General features: G+C 60.6%; 1 protein-coding gene and 1 long non-coding RNA gene across 7 annotated transcripts in view; one reads left to right on the top strand and one right to left on the bottom strand.

The window, feature by feature from the left end:
• Positions 1 to 20,733, bottom strand: part of ADGRL1 (adhesion G protein-coupled receptor L1) — a 65,496-nt gene that overhangs the window by 22,580 nt on the left and 22,183 nt on the right. For 2 of the 6 annotated variants that reach the window (XM_077859666.1, XM_077859668.1), the window contains exons 1-3: positions 20,155 to 20,475; positions 5,039 to 5,203; positions 1,610 to 1,823 (exon numbers count right to left, since the gene is read on the bottom strand). In XM_077859666.1, the coding sequence (XP_077715792.1) occupies positions 1,610 to 1,823; positions 5,039 to 5,108 (284 nt within the window). In that variant the 5' untranslated portion in view covers positions 5,109 to 5,203; positions 20,155 to 20,475. Of the gene's footprint in view, positions 1 to 1,609; positions 1,824 to 5,038; positions 5,204 to 20,154; positions 20,482 to 20,733 lie in introns of those variants that run through there. The other 4 variants (XM_077859670.1, XM_077859671.1, XM_077859669.1 and 1 more) reach the window with 4 other exon arrangements.
• On the top strand, positions 11,202 to 18,375 carry LOC144290436 (uncharacterized). Its single transcript, XR_013358091.1, has 7 exons — positions 11,202 to 11,382; positions 12,095 to 12,233; positions 12,622 to 13,221; positions 13,982 to 14,174; positions 16,834 to 16,984; positions 17,728 to 17,928; positions 18,269 to 18,375. It is a non-coding gene; the product is annotated as an uncharacterized LOC144290436 (long non-coding RNA).

The raw sequence follows: 20,733 nt of genomic DNA, 5'->3' as shown, positions 1-20,733 counted from the left end.
GGAGGAGGGGCGGACTGGGGAGGGGTGCATATTTGAGGGAGAAAAGGTGGGGGCAGGGCATGAGGTGGCTCCAGCCTGACCCACTCGTCTGAGCCATCTGACCACACCTCACCCTTCCCAAAACTCTCTGGAGGCTCTCTGTGACCCTGCCCAGTGACTTATTCTAGAATCCTCTGCCGACATTCAAGGACTGGCTCCGGTCCTGTTTCCTTTTGAAGTTCCATGCTCTGGGTCCCAGAGTGACCTTTGCCCTCTCAGCAGAAACTCAGTGAGTGCCTGCTTGTGTATCTGGCTGGGGACACAGCAGTGACAGACACAATGCCCAGTCCCCATGGGGCTGACAGCCAAGCAAGGGAAGACAAATGACAAATAAGCAAAATATACTACCATCTATGGATGGCAGTCAGGGCTAGAAGATAAAGCAGGAAAGGGCCTAAGAAGTCAGGGGAGGGGGGCTGTAATTTTACAGAGCGTGGTCAGACAGTCCTCGCTGCGAGGTTAGGTAAGAAAATCCACCAAGGGGTGGGGGGGGACGCCTGGGTGGCTCAGCGGTTGAGCATCTGCCTTTGGCTCAGGGTGTGATCTGGGGATCGAGTCCCACATTGGGCTCCCTGCATGGAGCCTGCTTCTCCCTCTGCCTCTCTCTCTTTCTCTCTCTCTCTCTCTCTGTGTCTCTCATGAATAAGTAAATAAAATCTTTAAAAGAAAAAGAAAAGAAGAAAATCCATGGGGAAGAAAAAGGAGGAGCCAGGCGGGTGTCGGAACAACCTTCCAGGCAGGGGGAACAGCCAGCGCGAAGACCCAGTGGAGGCCCGTGGCAGACGATGCCTTGATGTGAGTAAGGAGCAGGCAGGGTGGCCGAGTGTGGGAGGGGGAGTGGGAGGTGGTGAGGGATGGTGAGGGCCCTGAGAAAGTCGCGGGGCCTTGTGGGCCTCAGGGGTCTCACAGGCTTTGCCCTGCGTGAGGTGGGCGCCCCCTGGCTGCTGTGCCGGGAACAGCCTGTGGCCGGCAACCCCAAGGGGGAGCTGGCTGCGGAAGCAGTGGTTGAGTCTTGGTGTAATTGGAAGGAAGAGCTGACTGGCTCTGAGGGGACAGGCAGTGGGTGCGAGGAAGGCTTTTGCAGCTTCGCACCCACAGTGCCTCTGCCTAGCATCTCCCCGCACTCACACACAGCCTTGCACACTCGGGCGCTCCCTTTCTCTCACACTCACACTCAGGTGCACTTCCGCCATCTGTGTTCTGACAGCAGCTCCTCACGGAAGCCTGTGTGACTTCTGGGCTCTCCCTCAGCTCCCATGACACTTGCCCTGTCCTGCAATTGCTTTTATACTGCAAGACCTCAACTGCCACCCCTAGGAATCCTGGAATGGGCTTCTGGAGGTGCCTAGTGGGTACGGGCTGCTGGGGAAGAGGGGCTGGGTCTTCCTGGCTGGCTATGTGGGGCCTGGCCCCTAGCAAGTGCTCAGGAAACATGCAGGATGCACAGAAGGAAGACTGAGGGTGAACAAGGTGCCCTGGCCAGGGGGCACGTGGAGGACACTTATCCAGGGACCCCGGGAGCTGCCTCCAGCCCTCCTCCCAGGAGCCGGGGAGGGTGGGAAGGACTCACCTCTGCGACATGATCTTGAAGGCGTCGGGCAGGTAGCACTGCACATTCTCCATCTGGAAAGGGTCAGCGTCACAGATCTTGTCATCTGTGCGCCCGTAGTTGGCATTCTCCACCATGATGACGTCACTGCCTGGACACCGCAGCTCTATGGGGTAGCCTTCGCATGCCAGCTCCCGGCGCATCAACCCGAATGGGAGCCCAGCCCGGCTCAGGCCTATGGGAAGGGAAGATCCTGCTGAGGAGGTGCCCCCTCCAGCCTGGCTGTATCCAGGATGTGGGTTGTATGGACCTCAGTTCTTTCATCTGTGAAATGGGCTTTTCAACGTGCCTGCCTGTGCAGTCAAGTCCTTGCCCTTGGCTCCTGGGAGGTGCTTCAAAGCACCGGGAGTATCCTGCCTGATGGGCATCTTTGTTTACCTGGGGGCCCTGGGCCAGGCCAGGGGGTCTACACTAACTGTGATGGGTTGAATTGCATCCTCCCCACCACAAATGCTGAAGTTCCAATCCCTAGGACCTTGGAGTGGGACCAAATTTGAAGCAGAGGTGATCAAGTTAAAATCAGGCCATTAAGGTAGGCCCTGATCCAATATGACCAGTGTCCTTATGAAAAGGGGAAATTTGGATGCAGAGTCACACACAAACGGAAGTCCGCGTGGAAACACAAGGAGAAGATGGCCAGCTGCAAGCCCAGGAGAAGGCCTGGAATAGCCTCTTCCCTCCCAGCCCTCAGAAGGAGCTAATCCTGCCGCCACCTTAATCTTTAACTCCCAGCCTCTAGAACTAACTGTAAGGCAGTACGATTCTGTGGTTGAAGCCACCCAGTCTGTGATACTTTGTCCCAGAGGCCCTAGCAAATGAGCACATTAACAATGTGATCAAGTGCTTCTGGGTATCCGCGACTTCTGGAAGGGCTGGAGACAGGGGTCAGTCACATGGGTGGTCACCCGTGTCTACGTGACCAAACCCCAGTAAAGACTCTGCACCTCAAGGCTCAGGGGAGCATCCCAGGTTGGCAGTACACCATGCACATTGTCACACAGCACTGCTGGGAGAGGTGACGCTGCCCACAGCTCCACTGTGATGGGACAACTGGGAGGCCTGTGCATGGAACCTTCCTGGAAGCTTCCCCACACACCTCTTCTGGCTGATTTGACCTATAACTGTTCACTGTAATAAGCTGTAACCAAGAGTAGAACAGTGCCTCAGAATTCTACGAATGCTTCTAGTGAATCATGAAATCTGAGAATGGTCTAGAAACTCACAACTGGTGTCAGAAGTGAGGGTAGTCTTGGGTATGCCACCCCACCTAAGGAGGGGAGAGGGCATGGGAGGAAATGCTCTCGTGTTCTGAAAGAAACCACGCCTGGCCTGACCACTCCGCAGCTGAGAGGCCAGGCATGTCGGCTGGGCCAGAGCTCTCAGTGGGGCCTGTGGATCAGCAGCGCCAGCATCACGTGGTGGCTGGTTAGGAAGGCAGATTCCGGCTCCTTACCCGCAGGCCTGCTGCATCAGAACCTCAAGGGTGAAAGCAGGAACCTCGAACCTGTGTGTCCACCAACGATTCTGATGCATGCTCAGTTTGGACAGCCAATGTGTTAGCCTCCTTGGGCCTCAGTTTCCAATCTGTAAGATCAGCACTGATAGCCCAGGGCTAGGCTTCGAGGATTCCACACACTATAGAATGTTCCCAAAGGAAGCACTCAGCATGGTGCCATGCGTGGTGAGGGTCAGGGCAACAATGAAAGAACATTCCCCATGGAGCTGCACTGGCACAGGCCAGTCCCCATCCTGGGCCATGTGAGGACTGAGAGCTCCAACTCAGGGGCTAGACGCTCCAACTCAGGAGCCAGACACTCGTCCAGTAACTGACCACCTCTGTGGCCCCAGTTCCTCCTCCAAGGAGCTGCCACTCCCACCTCCCAGCACTGTGAGAGCTGCAGCAGGTGCAGGCCGTCCACAGGGATGATGGGTGCTAAGTACTACTATCCCTAAGATTACTGAAGGGCATCTGGGGGGGCTCATCTGGTTATGTGTCTGCCTTCGGCTCGGGTATGATCTCAGGGTCCTGGGATCAAGCCCCGCATCAGGCTCCATGCTCAGCGGGGAGTCTGCCTGAGATTCTCTCCCTCAGCCCCTCCCACTCATGCTCTCGCTCTCCCTCTCAAATAAATAAACAAAATCTTTAAAAAAAAAAAAAAAAGATCACTGAGGCAGCCGGTCTCTGAAGGACAGAGGGGGCTCCACGTGGTCCACACCTGCCAGGTCAGCCACCTACCCGGATACTGCCCCAGCTAGGTCTTGCAGGGTGCTGGCGCAAAGTGGGGATGCACAAAGTGACCGCACAGGCTCTAGTGTGCGCACTGCGGCTCGTGGGTGGAGAGAAGTACCAGGCCCCTTTCAGAGATCTGTTCTCTCCAATATCGGGTAGGGGGCCCCAAGGGGATGGCAGCTAGGCCCCTGGGGTTTTCTGGGGTGAGTTGAGTCTCACTTGGGGGAAAGTATTACATGTGTTCCTCTAGCACCATCTGCTTCCACAGCTAATTTTAGCCCTTCCTGGGCCTGGGAGGGAGGCCGGGGGTGGAGGGCTGGCTCAGATGGGTCTGGGGGTGGAAGCGGCCCCTCCTGGCCCAGCTGGGGCGGTGGGGCAGGACCTGGATGGGCAGAGAACATGGGCACTGGGGAAGCAGAGGGTGCCAGCTGGCCAGAGTAGTGCCAAGGCCCTGGGGTCAGGCTGAACAATGCCCCCTACACCTTTGTGGCTTTCGGAGTACTGGGCTACGTGAAGGACACTGGGGAGCAGAGTCCACTTGAACTGCTCTCCAGACAGCGCCAGCTGGGGGCATGTCCCAGGGCGAGGGGCAAGGCCAGCAGGCCCCTTCTTCCTGCCTCTCCTCTCGCCCTGCCCTTGCCCCCGCCTGGGCCCGCCATGGGGACCATAATTGAGTAATTGGTGAAGGTGGGCGGGCAGGCTCGGGGCACTAATTGTTGCATGTGCAGGATCCTGGGGCCGGCATAGGGCCGAGCCCGGTAATTAGTTGTTTTTAAATAAACGTCAGCGGGCATGCTTTAATTAAGCCTTCTTCCCAGTGAGAGCCTCAGAGATGTAATCACAGAGAAAGACACACACATAAGACAGAGGAGGATCGGCTCACCGGGAAGGCCCGTCCTGGTCCCGGGAGGCCACAGCCTCCCTGGAGGGCTGAGCCCTGCCACCCCGGGTGTTGGGGGTGAGGGGCTGGTCTGGAGACCCCTGGAGGGTGCTGGGGGGTGCGATTACCAAGTCCTCTTCTGGTTTGGTTCCGCCGCCGTCTGGGGCGAGGTAGGGACCGTGGTTCCTCACCGAGCAGATGGGAGGTATCTCAGCATCTTATCCGCCCTCCCAGTAGCCTTTTGGAGCCCTGGCTCCTCCCCGGCCCCGGCAGCACCTACCTTGGGTGGCCGAGGTGACCAGGACAGCAGTGATACAGAGACTCCAGAGCACTGCGGCCAGGCGGGCCATGGCGGCGGCCGGGGGTGTGTTCGGGACGCTCAGTGTCCTGTGTCGGGGGCCTTGCCCCGCATCAGCAGGTGGGCGCCACGGCCCGGCCCACCAGCCTGGGGAGAACAGGGAAAGTGAGGCGGGGCAGCCCCCAGCAGGCCCAGGACGGGGGGGGGGCATTTGGGCCAGTGGCTGAGCGCTTCCACCCCACGGTCCCCATGGTCCCGAGAGGGGCTGGTCAGCAGACCTCCCTGGAGCCAGCTGCATGTGACAGGCTGCACCCCTGGGGCAGCGGCTGACGCCCCTCCAGGCCCTCCAGCCAACGCTGCTAACTCCCACCCGCAGCTGGTGGACAGCCCCAGCGATCCGGGTACTGTGGGCCACAGGGAACCTCCTGGAAGCACCTCCCATGGTCCCACAGCCCCTCTCAGGTAGCAGAGGCAGCTCTCAGGGATGTCAGGGCTGTGAAGGGCCCACCTGCACCCAGCGGGCATCGACCCCCTATCATGGGAGATAAAGGCCTTCTGGAAGCCTCTTCTCCATCCCCAAATCCTACCCCTGCCCACTGGTCTCCGGGACCTGGCGCAGGGGTGGGGGTACCGAGGCATCCTGGCCTTGACTGGCAGCTTTGAGTGGCAGCCTCCCGGTAGGGCAGGTCCAGGCCCCGCCCCAGCCGTTGCTTCCTGTCTCCCCCGCTCTGGTAGCTAATTAGGATCCAGCTGGCTGGCGCCACAGATCAGGGACGAGGGACAACTGAGTCCCCTCCTTCCCCTCCGGGGGACCCTCGAGGTAAGCTGGAGACAGGCAGGCGGGGGAAGGGAGGGGGTGCGGTCCCAAGGGGTGGAGGGGGGGCAGCTGGTGTTGTGTGCCCTCCCCTGCAATGTTCCCAGCCACCTGCCCGTCCTGTCCCAGTCCCTGTCCTGGTCCCCGTCCCTGAGTGCAGCACCTTGGCTGGGTTCTGACCCACTTCCTGCCCTCCCGGCTGCTCCTCCCTTCCCCCCCATCCCGGCTCCCCTGGATGCTCTCCGAGTTGCAAACCCAGATCTCTCCTGTCGGCGGCCCTTTGCGTTATCTGCACTGCGGTTCTCAGCGGTGGCCCCGGCCCAGCGGCACCAGCCTGGCCAGGAACTTCTACGAACACACATTCTCCGGGGAGGGCCGGCACCCGGGTTTCTACAGGCCCTCCAGTGTGTGAACACACCCACTCACTCTGTCTTCTCCCGCCTCACCCCAGTCTGTCCCAGAGTTTCAATGCCGTTGACCAGCGGATACCTTCCCCATCTCTTATTTTCTGTTTGGAATCTCTCAACAGGGGCCCGATTACTGTTCTTCCCCCCACGATTACTGTTCTTCCCCCTACCGAGTGAAAGCCAGTCCACCAGCCCAGTTGGCTCCCTGACATTCCCTGACCACATCAAGCCTGGCCCCAGGGCCTTTGCACTTGTCAGTTCTTCTGCACTTCTGCCCACCAGTTATCCTCAAGGCTGCTCCCCTCATCTCCTTTAGGCCTTTGTGCAAATGTAACTAATTAGGGGCGCCTGGTGGCTCAGTGGGTTAAGCGTTTGCCTTTGGCTCTGGTCATGATCCCAGAGTCTTGGGATAGAGCCCTCCAGCACTTTCTCTTTCTCTCTCAAATAAATAAGATACTTTTTAACAAAGTAACTATTATTTCTTGCACAGAACAGCCCCTGCACAGACAGGAATCACTGGACTTCTTTGCTCACAGCCCCAGCCCCAGCTTCTAGAACAGGCCTGGCACAGCAATGAGTGTTGAATCTCAGACCCTAAACCTAGGAATGCTCTTCGACTGCTCACCCTTCCACACCTCCGCCCTTCACCAGCTCCATCAGCCAGTCCTGAGAGCTCGGCCTCCAGAGTACCTCACCAACCTGCCCGCTTGGGGCCCCCGGTGCCAGCGGCCAGGACCAAGCCACCACCCTGCCGTACCCGGACGCTCGTCTTGGCCTCCCTACCTCCTGGCCTGTCCTCAGCTCAGTGCTAAGGGATCACTGAATGACGTAGATCTGAGTGGTAACCTCCCCCTCAGCTCTCCGCTGGGGTCTGTGCTCCTCACCAGGGCCTAGAGGCCAAGGTGATCGATGCCACCCTGCTCTGTAACCAGCCTCCTGCAGTCCCTAGGATGCTCTGGCTTCCTGCCCCGCCCCTGCCCCACTAGGCCAAGGCTGCGCGCTGCCTGGAATGCTCTCCCAGGATCCCCGTACACCTGCTCTGGCCTCTCCCGTTCAGGGCTCAATTCCAAGGCCACACCGGGCGGCCGAGCAACCTATCCTGACCTCCCCAAACATTCCTGCTGCTCCCACTAGCCATCCTGTTGCCGTTTTTGACATACAGCTTTCAAGCACATCTGGAGTTACCTGTATTACGCTAGCAGGTCTGTTGTCAACCTTCCCTGCTAGCCCATGAGCTTCTTGAGGGCAGGGACTTGACAGGTTCTCCAGAAATAAAGGTGGAAGCACCACACTCGTGGGCAGGACCCCCCCCCCCTCCAGGCCTCAGACTCCTCTCACCACATGCAAGGTGACAGGACAGTGTGGTCTCGAACGGCCCCCACCACCTTCATGAAGCGCCCCTCTAACTGCCTCACCCCGACCAGACGTGGCCTGTGGCACTTTGGGTTTCCCTCGAAGCATTTTATCATGTTCTACTGTGGGGGGCCGGGGCTTCCTTGTTAACACCCCACCCCCCACCACCCCATCAGCTCCCAGCCACCGTCAGCCTCAGGAGAAGCACTGACCCCATGCTGATGGCCGTTCCCCTCCCCGGCTGTCCCTGGGGGGCTTACTAGTTAGCGCTGGTTAATGCTGGAAAGGCTGCCGGATGCCAGGCTCTGGGGGCGCCAGCTCACAGGGTGTGGATCCGACTCGGCCACTCATGACTGCTGAGAACTTGAGCCAGGTCCCGCCCCCCACCTCTACCCCAGTTCCCTCTGCGCCTCAAACCTGCAGAGTTCTGGTAAGGACAACAGTGTGCACACGTGACAGGCCAGCCTGAGAGCCACCCAAGGGAGCTGTCCACGGCACCGGATGAGTCAGGGCACAGGGCGCGCACATCTAAGTGGAGGGGCTCCCCTCCCTCTTCGGGTCTGCACCCAGGACCTGACGCTGGGACCTCAGGTGGAGCCCCCTGGCCTCTTCCCCACCCGCATTCCCCCCGGGGGCTCTAACTGACCTCCTGGCTTCAGACACTGTCTATACAGTGTGACAACTGCCACACTGGGGGCCACCCCGCTTCTCTCCTCGCCGTCTACGCCTCTGTCAGGTCTCCATGGCACCGTCAGCCTGTCCAGACTGACAGCCCCTCCTGTATGGGTCCACGGTCCCTCCGTTCTCCCAGATCCTCTTGGGCTGCAACCCCAGGAGTAAAAATCCCTGGCTCCTCTTTCCCTCGCTCCAACGCCCAGTTCAGGAGTAAGTCCCAGGTCTGTACCTTCCAGAACATCTCAGCATCTGTCCATCCCCAGCAACTGCCCTCCAGACAGCCCCGACCTCCTCCCAGCAGCGCCCCCAGCCCTCTTGCTCCCACACTCTGGGCTCCCCGCCGGCAGCCAGAGATGCTGTCAAAAAATTATAGTATAATAGATAATGTAACATAAAATGTGGTATTTTAACTGTTTTTACATTTATAATTCAGAGGCATTAATTACATTCTCAATGCTGTGCCATCACCACCACCACCACCATTGCCGCCGCCGCCGCCACCACCACCACCAATTTTCCAGAACTTTATCACTCCAGAGACTCTGCCCTCAGGAGCGGTCCCTTCCGTTCCCCCCACAACAACCAATCTACCCTCCGCCTATGCGACTGGGACTCCTCTGGGGACCTCATCTAAGTGGAATTAGACAGTATTTATCTGTTTGTTTGTGACCTTTCACTCGGCGTGAGGTCCTCGAGGCCCGTCCACACCGCAGCCTGGGTCTGCACGCCGTTCCTCTTCGCAGCTGAGTAATATTCCCCCGTGGACAAGAGCACATCTGGTTTAGCCATTCACTGTTCAGGGACCCCTGGGGGGGGTGCTTTTAAAGCCATCTCAACTCGTCCTCCCCTGCCGTGGCTCCTGCTCCCCAACCTGTGAGGCCACATGGGCTCCCACCACATGTCCCTTAGATCTCGGTTCTGATGTGCCCTCCTCAGAGATGCCCGTGGGCCTTGACCAGCCTGTTTCAGACTTTGCTGCGGTCAGTGTCCACCTGTCTACCCCCCCGTCACCTCCTCTTGGTAAAATGGGGACACCATGAGACCTTCAGGGCCGTGGCCAGCATGTAGTGACTGCAAAATGTCCTCTGCTGCAGCTGTCACCGCCATCACCATCCATCACGTCACTGCTTTGTGACTTGGGGATTTCCTTTGTAATCCCCAGAAAAATGGAAGCTGCCAAGGCCATGTCCCGGCACCTAGATACCTAGTAGGTCCTCACACAAATATTTACTTAATGAACACAAGGTGACCGTGCTGAGGGTGGCCGGAGATAGGTGTTTGCGACCCGGGGCCAGGCCTGACCCACACAGCCCAGGCACCACTGCCTCAGGGGTGCAGGGAGTGTTCCCCACAGCTGCCCACCACTCCCCCCAGGACCTCTCCCCGGAGCAGCTCCCCCGGGAAGCCCCAGGCACCCCCAGGCCTGGCCCCAGCTCAGGGCTGAGTATGAGGAACCAGCCACTGTGACTTCTGTGGCCTCTTCCTGGCCAGACTCTGTGCCCACCTGACCCTGGGCAGTTCTGTCGCTTGATGCCCACCTAAGTGGGGAGACAAGGCCAGATGTGGGTAGGGAGGAGCCATATCTTGGAAGCCTGAGCCTGACCATCCCTGCGGCCTTAGGAGGGATTCTTATGGATTGAATACCCCAAAAAAGAAAGATACATTGGAGTCCTATTCTCCAGCACCTCAGAACAGGACCTTCTTTGGTCTTAAAAAAGGTAATCAAGTTAAAATGAAGTCATTAGGGGTGAACCTTAGTCCAGTATGACTGGTGTCTTTATGAAAAGGGGATATTTAGACAGAGACACGCACACAAGGGAGTAGGCCATGGGAGGATGGAGGCAGAGATCGGGGCGATGCATCTAAACCAAGGAGAGCCAAGGATGGCCAGCGAACCCCCAGAAGCTGCAGGAGAGGCACGGGACAGACCGGCTCAGAGCCTCCAGAAGGAAGCAACCCTGCCCACACTTTGATCTTGGACTTCTGGCCTCCGGAAATAAGATAAGAAGCTTTTGTTGTCAAAGCTGTCCAGTCTGGGGTACTTAGTCACAGCAGCCCCAGCAAACTCACACAGGGGGTCAGCTCGCATGGGCTGAGAGGCAGAGATGGGGACAGGCCTGAGCCGCAAAACCTTGGGGAGTCTTTCACAAACTATAGGAAGGGAAGGCCTGCTGCACCTCTGGTCCCAGAATCTTCCAGGATGCCAGCAACAGCGGCTGACACTTCTGTGCCCCATTCCCCATTCCAAGCACTGTCTGTATATACACGGCTCATTTAATCCATAGGAATTCAGTACATGGGGCAGCAGCAGCGGGAACAGAGGGGAGGCACAGACCTGCATCTTATAGAGGAGGGACGAGAGGTCCCAGGGGCGCCCACTGATAAGGGGACTCTGAACCCAGGCAGGCTGGCCCCGTAGGTTGGGCTGGGGAGCCCCTGGTGGCAGGGAGAGTCCCCTCCTGCATGTGGACACACCCAGGATGCTGCACCCCCAGGGTCAGGTGAGCCTGCCCCTGTGTCTGTTCCCACCTCAAGCCCCAGCACACTTGGGTGACCCTAACTGAACTAGGGGAACGAGGGCTTGCTGCCCTCCCAGGGAGGCGGGTCCAACCCCAGGGTGCGGGGGCAATCCACCAGCCCACTCACACCTGCCTCAGTTTGCTCCTGGGCCCATGGCAGTGTCAAGTGGGGGGGGGGGGCGTGTAGCAGGGGTCCTGGGGGTGAGTGACACGGCCGAAGCTCTGTCCTCAGGTGCCCTGAAATGGGACAGGGGAGGGTGACAGGAGGAGAACCTGCTGCAGGAGAGGGGGCGCCTCTAGTCTGCCCTAGAGTACAGTTGCCATGGTAACCCTCTGCTTCCCGTGGGTGGAAGCCTGAATGCCTGGGGCGGGGGTGGGGTGGGGTGGGGGGGCACCAACAGGTGTGCCCTGGGCCCCTCCTGGCCCTGCCCCTCTGCACAAGAATCTCCTGCCTCTGTCCCTGAGGCCAGCAGCCTGAGAGCCCAGCTCCTCAAGCCCGCCTCCTCCAGGAAGCCCTTGGGCAAGGGAGAAAAAGGAAGCAGCAAGCCCCAGGGGAAGGTACAAGGACTAGGTTCCATGTGGGAATGGGCTGTGTGGCCTCAGGCTTCGTTCTTTGCCTCCCTGGGCCTAATTCTCCATCTCCCCATCTCCCCTCTGGGGGCTAAGAGATAAACCTTGCAGAGGCAGAGCAGGTGCCCAGACCGTGCCCAGCACACAGCCCTCCCCTGGGAAGGGCACTGTGAGCTCAGAGGGCAGGGTCCTCCCCCAAACCTTCCACTCCAGCCCCATCCCCCCGAAGGGCAGCCAGTCCTCCCAGGTGCTCCTCCCAGACCCCTCTTTTCCTTTTACCCCCACATTTAACCCCAGCAGCCCCTCCTACAGAATCTGCTCACCTCTCCCTCCCAGGTCTCGTCCCTGGCCAGGCCCCATCACCTGCCACCTGGTCCCTCCCTCCTCTCCTCCCCACCTCTCAGGTCTCCCCACCCCATAGCTGCCCAAAGCTTGGTCCTCCCACAGCAGCCAGAGGGTGCCCTTGAGCACCTGGGTCTGGGTGCATTCCTCCTCTGCTCAGAACCTTCTAGGACTCCCATCTCATTTAGAGCAAAGGCCCAAGTCCTCCCCCGGGGCCCACGGGCCTTGCACACTCTCTGCCCCATCCCTGCCATCAGCTCCTCCCGCTGTCCTTGCACTCAGCCCCCTATTTCCTGGAGGAAACCATCAGGCACAGTGCCGTCTCAGGGCCTTTGCACTGTTGTTCCCACCTCCCCAGGTACCTGCACAGCTTCTCCCTCGCCTCCTCAGGGTCTCTGCCCCAACGTCACCCGCTGGGAGAGGCCCTGCTGGTCCCAGCACTCCTACATCCCATCCTGGCTTTTTTCTCCGTGGCACCCACCACTGGCATGCCAGCCGTGCGTTTTATTTATCTGTTTGTTATCTTTCTCCCACTAGATGTCAGTGCCACTGGGTGGGGTTTGTCTGATTTGTCAGTTCTCAAGAGTCACTCTGGTTGCCCAGTGGCCCTGGGCCACAGAGGGGTGGGGGCCATTCGAAGCAGCAGCTTCCACCCCCCCACCCCCGTCCCCGGGGCCTCCTCCCCGTCTGCCCATCTATCTCCCCATCTACCTGCCACTCCCACCCCACCGGCTCTCCACTCAGCCCAAGCTGAGCTTTGTAAGATGAAAACCCAGTCCTGTCCCTCCCGGCCTACAACCCTCCATGGCTCCCTACTGTCTCGGAGGCCCTAGCTGGCCCCTCAGGCTCTGGGCTCACGTACCTCTCCCTCTCTCACACACACAGTGCCAGGGCTCCTGCCCCTGCCCCACTTTCCCCTCAAGGGGTTCTGCCCCCGGGACTGCCGGCGTCAGTCTCTCCCACAACCACTCACGGCACAAGGGACTGCCACGTTTTGCTTCCCTGATTGGACCTGGGCTCTGCTGCTGAACGTCTGTTGGAAGTTCCCACCAGCTGGGGACTCCCAGGGAAAGCTCCATCATGGTCGGTCTGGCTCTCTGCTGCGTGCCCAGCCCTGGGCAAGAACAAGTACTTGTTAATTTGTTTAATGAACAAAGACAAAGCAGACCCAGGGAACAGGTCATCCATTCAGTGGATAGTTACCTAGTTCCCACTGGGTCACGAGTGCTTGGGAGGAAAATAGGCCTGAAGGAGGGGTGTGTGGGGAGGTGTATCTGTAGGTACAGATGTAAGGGCCGGTTAGGGAACACCTCTCCCAGGGGCAGACGTGTCACGTGTCACGGAGAAGTGGCACGGAGGTGAGCCCTCTAGGTACCTGGGGGAAGACTATCCCAGGCAGCAGGAACGGCACGTGCAAAGGCCCTGAGGTAGAATCTGCTGGAGCGTGGCTGCGGCCCAGCGAGCACGGAGGAAGAGTGCGAGGAGGTGAGGGCAAGGGGAGGTGAAAGGACAGAGCTAGCAGGGCCTTGTGAGTGGAGGGGGGGACACAGGCTTTTTCTCCAAGTGAGGCGGGAGCCAAGGAGGGCTCTGAGGGGGGGGGGGGGGGACGTGGCCTGACTCGGAAGTTCAGAGACTCCTGCTGCTGCCAACGGAGATTAGGCTGGGGGGATGGGGTGGGGGCTGCTGAGAGCAGAGGGCGCGCCCACCCCCAGCCCTTTCTTCTCCCTGTCCACTCAGCCGGCACAGCTGCCGTCTGGTCCTTGCTTCCTTCCTTCACTCTCCTACCAATCACCCAGCAAACCATGTCAACTCCTGTCTTGAAAACCCCCCACACCAGGCCAGCTCTAACGTCTCGGGGCCCCTTCCGGAGCCTTCACTCTGACAGCCCGCTGGGCCTCCCCTTCCCGCTGGCTTCCTGGCCCCCCTTCCTTCCCTGTGTGGTTCTCTCCCACCCAGCAGCCAGAGAGGACTCATGCGGAATATTCCCATCCGGTCTGCTGGGCCGTGACCCCTCCATAGGCCTTCCTGGCCCCACGGATGCGCCTCATGGCACAAACCCAATTCTTCTGCCCCACCCCCACCCCCCCTCCCCCGCCCCATCAGCCTCCAGCCTCCTCTCTACTAGCCTGGCCCTAACACGTCTTACCTTTTCCCCTTTGAGCCACCACCTTCTTTCTGGCCTCAGGGCAGGCCTCTCTTCACAAACTCTCTCTCCCCTCCACTTTATCCCTCCCTCCCTGTACAGGCTGCAGCTGGGAGGCCACCTCCCCCAGGAAGCCCACCCTGACTTATAGACTGGCCAGGTGCCTCCTCTAAGCTGCTCACCACAGGAGGTTGGTGCACCGGGAGGCCCATGGTTCGTTTCCACTTGACACTGTTCACTGCCCATCCCAGAGCCCTGCACATCGGGCATGATGGGAGCACAGCTGAAAAGAGCGGTAGGAGCCAGGGCCCAAGGCAGAGAGTGGGAGGTGGCGGGAGTCCCGGGGCCTCCGGGTGCTGGCAGCGAAGGGGCAGGGTGGGGGATACAGAGACCTGATGGAGGGGGCGAGGACGCCCAGCAGGGCAAGAGGGAAGAGTCCCAGGGTCCTATGTCCAAATTCCAGCTCTGCCCGCTTAGGGCCGTGTGGTGAGGCCCCCATGTTCTCCCCCTGAATTCTGTCTCTCCCCAGGGAAATGGGATGGAAACCTCCTGTGGTGGCCAAGGGGCTAGACATAACATATGGCAGCCCCCCAAGTCCTTTTTAGGGCTCCTTGGTACCAGGCACTGACCTAGGAGCTGGACAGACACCTGTGGATGAGCCAGACACAAGAAACACTAAAGAGCCAATCTTATAAAGTCCTAGTGTTGTGAAGGAATGGGATCTCTGGGGTGTGTGTGGGGGTGGGCAATGTAGGTGCGTGTATGGAATTTAAAATAGGCCGCTCTGGGGATCCCTGGGTGGCTCAGCGGTTTAGCACCTGCCTTTGGCCCAGGGTGTGATCCTGGAGTCCCAGGATTGAGTTCCACATCAGGATCCCTGCATGAAGCCAGCTTCTCCCTCTGCCTGTGTCTCTGCCGCTCTGTGTGCATGCATGCGTGTGTGTGTGTGTCTCATGAATAAATAAAATCTTAAAAAAAAAAAAAAAAAGGCTGCTCTGGAAAGACCAGACACTTCAACAAAGGCCCACAAAGGTAAGGGAGGAGCCATACAGGTGTCCAAGGAAGAGAAACAAGTTCCTGTCAGGAGGCACAGCCTGTGCAAAGGTCCTGGGGCTGGCCAGCACGTGTCTGAGGACAAGTGAGGAAGGTGGAATGAGCCTGGGGGAGTGGGAAGATGTGAGAGCAGGGAGGTGACAGGGACAGACTGTACCAGATTTGCCATGTCCTTAAGTCTGCCCCATATGGGGCTGCTCCTCTGCTCAAGACAGTGCACCCACAGGTGCCTCAACCTCCACAACCAAGTGCAACTGGGGGGCGCTCTGGGGCAGGAGCTGTCCACCTGTGGCCCCGTCCTGGACTGTCTATGCAGCCAGTGGACTAAGAGTGCTCTCGCCACTTTTAAAGGGCTGTGAAGGAGAGGCAGAGGGAAAATACGCATGAGTGCCGGTGGGCCACCTGCCAGGCTCCGGGATTTACCACCTGGCTCTTCGCAGAGAAAGGCCCCGATCCCTGGTCCTGAGCGGTGGTCCTTAACTGGACGGTTTTGTTCTCTGCCCCAGGCTGTTTGGCAATGTCTGGGGACCTTTTTAGGTGTCTCATCCGGGAGTGGGAGGGATGCTACTGGTATTTAGAGGGTGCAGACCACAGACGCTGCCCCAGGTCCTATGGTACACGGAGCAGCCCCCACAAAGAGTGACTGGCCCCAGTATCCAGACTGCTGTGGCTGGGAGAGCCTGGCCAAGGGAGCCAGTCCTGGGCCCTGCCCTGCCTGCACCACCTCTCTGGTGGCTGGACACCGGCACCCGCTCAGCTTCCTGGCTTGCCCCTTCCTGACTTCCTCTGAGGGAAGGACGCTGGCTATTTTTAACTTTGGGGGGCAAGGCTATTTTTAGCCTTGACATCTATTTATTGAAATTTTTATCTTCCCCCAGTTTTGGATTTGGGGGTGGGGAAGCAGGGGGCTCCTGCTCAACTATTTCGCCAGGGCCCACGGAGACTGGAGCAAGCGTGAAGGTCTCGCCCCATGAGAGGGAGAGGCTGGGTCAGTGCCGCAGGAGGAGGGGCTGCTCAGGCCTTGACCCTGGGTTTCCTGTCCCCCACATAGGCTCCTATGTTTCCCATGCCAGGCTCTAAACCCCAGAGTGCACACAGTTCTATGGGCAGGTGGCTCCATATAGGTACCGTCACCCACTGAGGCACCCACAAGGCTACCTCAGAGAGAGCACTCACAGGTGGGCAGGGCAGACAGGTGCAGAGCTGGCTTGGTCAGGCCCCCAGGGGCAGCCCTCAATCCCCTCAGAGGGGCGAGGTGCATGGGGAGCCCTCACTATGCACGGCCGGAGGATTCACCTGGGAGCCTTTAGTCCTTTGACAGACCCCCTCCCATTCACTCAGGTAAGATTTCTTGAACACCTACTGTGGGCCAGGTCTAGGCATCTTGGATCCAAAAGCAAACTGAGTAACAAACTCCCTAAGCACCCGGATCCTGGTTGGGAAAACAGATGATAAATAAACACAGGCATAATAAATTAAGAAATTACAGGATGCAAAAAGCCATCCGTGTTAGGAAAAGTCAGGAGGTAGGTGAGAGGTTGCAATTTTAAACAGGCTGCATGGGGTAAAGGTTATGGGGGGGGGGGGTGACATTTGAGCAAAGGCCTCAAAGATGTCTGGGTGAGAGTCTCAGGTGGAAGAACAGCCAGTGCAAAGGCCCTGGGGTAGAACTGTGCTTAGCATGATGGTGGAGCAGCAAGAGAATGGAGGGGATAAGGTGGTGGGGACGATCATGCAGGGCCAAACCCTAAGACACCCCAATACCTGAACCTGCTGTAGTCGCTGGACACAGGGACTACTACCTTCCACCTCTGGGGCTGCCCCTCCTGAGAGGACATGTAAGCTTTCTCCCCAAATCCTATGATACGAGCCCCTTGACTGAAATTGCTATGTATCACCAGACTCTGAGCTCCATGAGGACAAGACTAGGGCACTGTCCCTACAGCGTGGTCTTCACAGTGCCTGGTAGAGAAGGCACATGGCTGTGTTCACAGATCGCATGAAGAAGCACACCCAGCCTCGTTCCAAGGAGCCCCATGTACACATCCCTGGGTAAGTGCACAGATGCAGACCCCACTCCTGTGTGGAGCCACAGACACACGCAGGGCCACCCACTCTGCAAAATTCACAGCACCAGCACACGGGAGACCCCTACCAACCTAGGACTAGCCTGTTGGACATGTGGTCACACACAGGCTCAGCCAGGTCACCATCCAGAATGCACTGAGATATCTGACAGAGGACTGGATTCTGGGGGGCAGTGAGACCCCCCCACCCCCTGTGGCTGTTCTAACAGCCTCCCATCCTGGGACCCTGCTCTCTTCTTTCATGGGGGGGCGGTGGCCAAGACCCAGCCTAAGAGAAAGGCTGGCTTACTCAGGCATCTCCAGGGTCACTGCAGCCAGGTCAGGTTCCAGACCCAGGGAACTCCCACCCCCACCCCTCAAAGAGGGGTCTGGGAGAGGGGAAGCGTCTGGCATCTGGAAATCGGATCCTTGAGAGGAGCCCACATAGAAACCAGAGCCTTGTCCTTGGCCACATAGCTTACGGGAGAGGTAGGAGGGAGCAGAGCCTTGGAGCACCAGCTCCCTCGGCCAGCAGGTGGGGATGGCAGGGGTCTCACTCCTGCTCTTCCCCATCAGTGGCGGCACCCACTCTAGCCAAGCAGCATAACCTCCTGAGATCAGCACCCCCCCACACCAGATGCCTACACTGGGCCTGAAGCACCTCCTGCTCTCCCACCAGCCTGGGGGTGCAGGGAAGCTGCAAACTCCAGACGCAGGTGGCTCTCACAGGTGGAGGTACCTGGATCAGGAATCCAGACCGCTTGATGCAGACTCCAGAGCAGCCAGGGAACCTGCCGGCCCCTCCCCCACGTGTCTGGAGGGTTCTCCTAGGCCCCCCAGGAGAAGGAGCTCCCCGGGGGCACGCTGGGAATAGAAACAGGGCTCCGTGAGTCTCCCTTCCACCTCCTCCCTACAGGCACCAGGGCCCAGGTACGCTGGTCCCCAGCTTCCCACCCTCCCTAGCCCTGGGTAGCCTCCAAGCCTAAGAGCAGGCATGAGCAGGGGTGATCATGCCTTAAGCCAGCTCCCCAAGAGCAGGGGTTGGGATGGGCGCCCCGTGGAGGGATGGCCGAGGGGGGCACTGGAGAGCAGGGGTGACAAGGGTGGGGCGGGCTAAGACCCTGCGGGAGGTCACTGGGGGAGAGGAGGGAGGCGGCCACACCAGCAGGAGGGCTGGCGCTCGCATGTGAGCATACACGTATGTGGCTCGGTGCATGGGTGCCACTGCCGCCAGCCAGGGAGCGAATTAGTTCTCTTTTCCGCTTTCCAGATGATTTTTCATCTCTGTAATTAATGGGCAAGTCAGTTCTGAACGGCATGGCAGGCAAATTGCTAGTTAGGAAAATCACGGATAATTTTCTCGATATGATAATGAAGGTTGTATTCCTTCTCTTATTCTCCCTGTTTTCATCCTACTTTTAAGTAATAAATTTGGCATTAGTGGGTGGGGAGAGGGGAGGAAGGAGAAGTCACCTGCCCCCACAGGCCCGGGGCCTGACCCAGGCCCACCAGGAGTCCTGAGGCCCTGGCCGCGGGGCAGATGGACAGGGTGAGAGATGGGGTCGCTCCGTGGGGCACCCCAAGACCCCAGCGATCAATTCAGGGGGCCAGACTGAGAAGAGCAGGTGGGGGGGCAGGGAGCCCCCAAGCTGTTAGCTGGGCTGGAGGAGCTGGGTCTAGGGTCGGGTTACAAGCTCAGGCGGGCCCCTGGGGTGCGGGAAGGAAGGGCAGAGACCAACAGCCTCTCTCCAAGAGGCAGCAGCATCGAGGTCAACAGGCCTGGAGCAGACATCACCCTGGGGAGTCCCCCCACACCTGTCCCCGCACGTCCAAAGCCTTCTCTGCGGTGACTCCTGTAGCAGCTAAGGGGACAGAGCAAGCAGAAAAGGGAGAGAGAGAAGGAGGAACAGGCAGAGAGAGGCGGCGAGGCGACCAGCCATCTTGGCAGCCATCTTGAACCCCTCCCCCTGCTCCCCCAGGCGCACACATGTTTGGATGTGGGCACACAGACCCCGGGCCGGGTCCCGCAGGCGCCAGGAGGGAGGGGGCCGGCCCCGAGGCTGGGACGCGGGACGCCTGCGCGGCGGCCGGCGGGGAGGGTCCCGGGGGCGGCGCTGGTGGGCCTGAAGGTGCACTGAGGTGCTGGGCGAGGATGGGGCTGGGTGCTGACCTAGACCGGCCGGGTAGGGTCGGGGCCACGCGGGTGCAGGCGGGGTGCTGTCTTCGGATGGGAGCCAGGGGCGCGCTGGGCCGGTGCCTGCAGGGACGCTTCCCGGCCGAGGCTGGGCACCCACAGCACTCTCCGCCCTCTTGTGGTCCGGACTTCTGTCCCAGGACCCTCAGACGCGAGGGTGCCGGCGGAACCCCCACAGCTCCCCCCCGTGAACACCGCGGGGCGAGGAGGGCTCTCCCCCGCACAGCCCGAATCGGGGTGGAGGACGCCCCACAGCTTTCCCATCCCATGCTTAACCCATGCTCCGGGTACCGGGAGCGAGCGAGCGAGCGGGCGGGAGCGGGAGGCCGGGGACGCTGCCGCGGGCGCACCTCCCGACAGCCGTGCCCCCGGCCGCAGCCGGCCGGACACCCGGACAGACCCCTCCCCACGGACCGCGTCTCGGACTCCGGGGGAAAAACAAGCCGCGGCCCAGCATCCTGCGCTGCCAGCCCCCCACGCGGCTCCTCGGGGGCCGGGGCCCGCGCGGGCGCGCACACGCACCCTCTCCGCTCACACCCAGACACCTACACAAACAGGGCGCCAAGCACCCGCGCGCACACGCACCGGGGACACGCAGGCACCGCCGCGCCGCTTCCCCACAAAGGCTGGCGCGCGCGCGGGCACACGCAGCCACGCGCGGGCACACTCGCGGTCCCCTCCCCCCGCCGGCACCCCGCGGCCGCCCATCCGCACCCCCGCGTCCCCGGCGCCCCGCTGGGGGCCGCCCCTCCTGACCCCCGAGCCGCTGGGAGCCGCTGGGTACGAAGCGCAGGCCGCCCCCGACTCCCCTCCCGCTCAGGTGCGGGGAGTCGCGGCTCCAGCGTCCCCTCCCCCTCCGCGGCCCGGACAGGCCTCGCTGCCGTCCCCCGCCCCCCCCGCCCCAGCCCGCACACCTGGCCCAGGTGCGGCGTCCCCCTCGCCCTGGGCCCGCAGACACTCACCTGTCCCGCGCCGCTCTGGGGTCGGCCCTGCGCGTCTCTCCTGCGGCTCCGCGAACCCCGGCCCCCCGCCCGGCACATCTCCCGGCACCGGGGCGGGGGGGAGAAGGGTGAGGGGTGGCGGGGCGAGGGCGGCCTCCGTGTCCCCTCCTTCCCCCGGCCCAGCACCGCCGCCACTCACCAAAAATTAAAAAAAAAAAAAAAAAAATTAAAAAAAGAGCGGATTACACAGCTCCAAAGGCGGCCCCCTCGCGGCGGCGGAGGCTCGGGGCTGGGGGCGAGCGGGTCCGCGCCCCTCCCGGGGAGGGAGGCGGCGGAGGCGGCGGGGCGGGGGCGGCGTCAGAGCTCCGGGGGCTGGGGCGAGGCGGAGCCCCCCGAGGCGGCGCCGACAGCGGCCCGCATCTCCCCCGCAGCTCCGCGGCCCCGACGGAGGCGGCACGTGTGCGCCCAGGCGACTTCCCAGCCCCCTCCGACGGCGGCGGCGGCGGCGGCGGCGGCCGAGGGGTTAACGGGCCAGCCGGGGCGCCCCTGCAGCCCCCCGCCGCCCGGCGGCGCCGCTCCGGGGCCCGCGCGGCCCCATCC

Source organism: Canis aureus, chromosome 19 (assembly GCF_053574225.1).
Source record: "Canis aureus isolate CA01 chromosome 19, VMU_Caureus_v.1.0, whole genome shotgun sequence".
In the NCBI taxonomy this organism is placed as follows: domain Eukaryota; kingdom Metazoa; phylum Chordata; class Mammalia; order Carnivora; family Canidae; genus Canis; species Canis aureus.
This window is presented reverse-complemented; position numbering and strand designations above follow the sequence as displayed.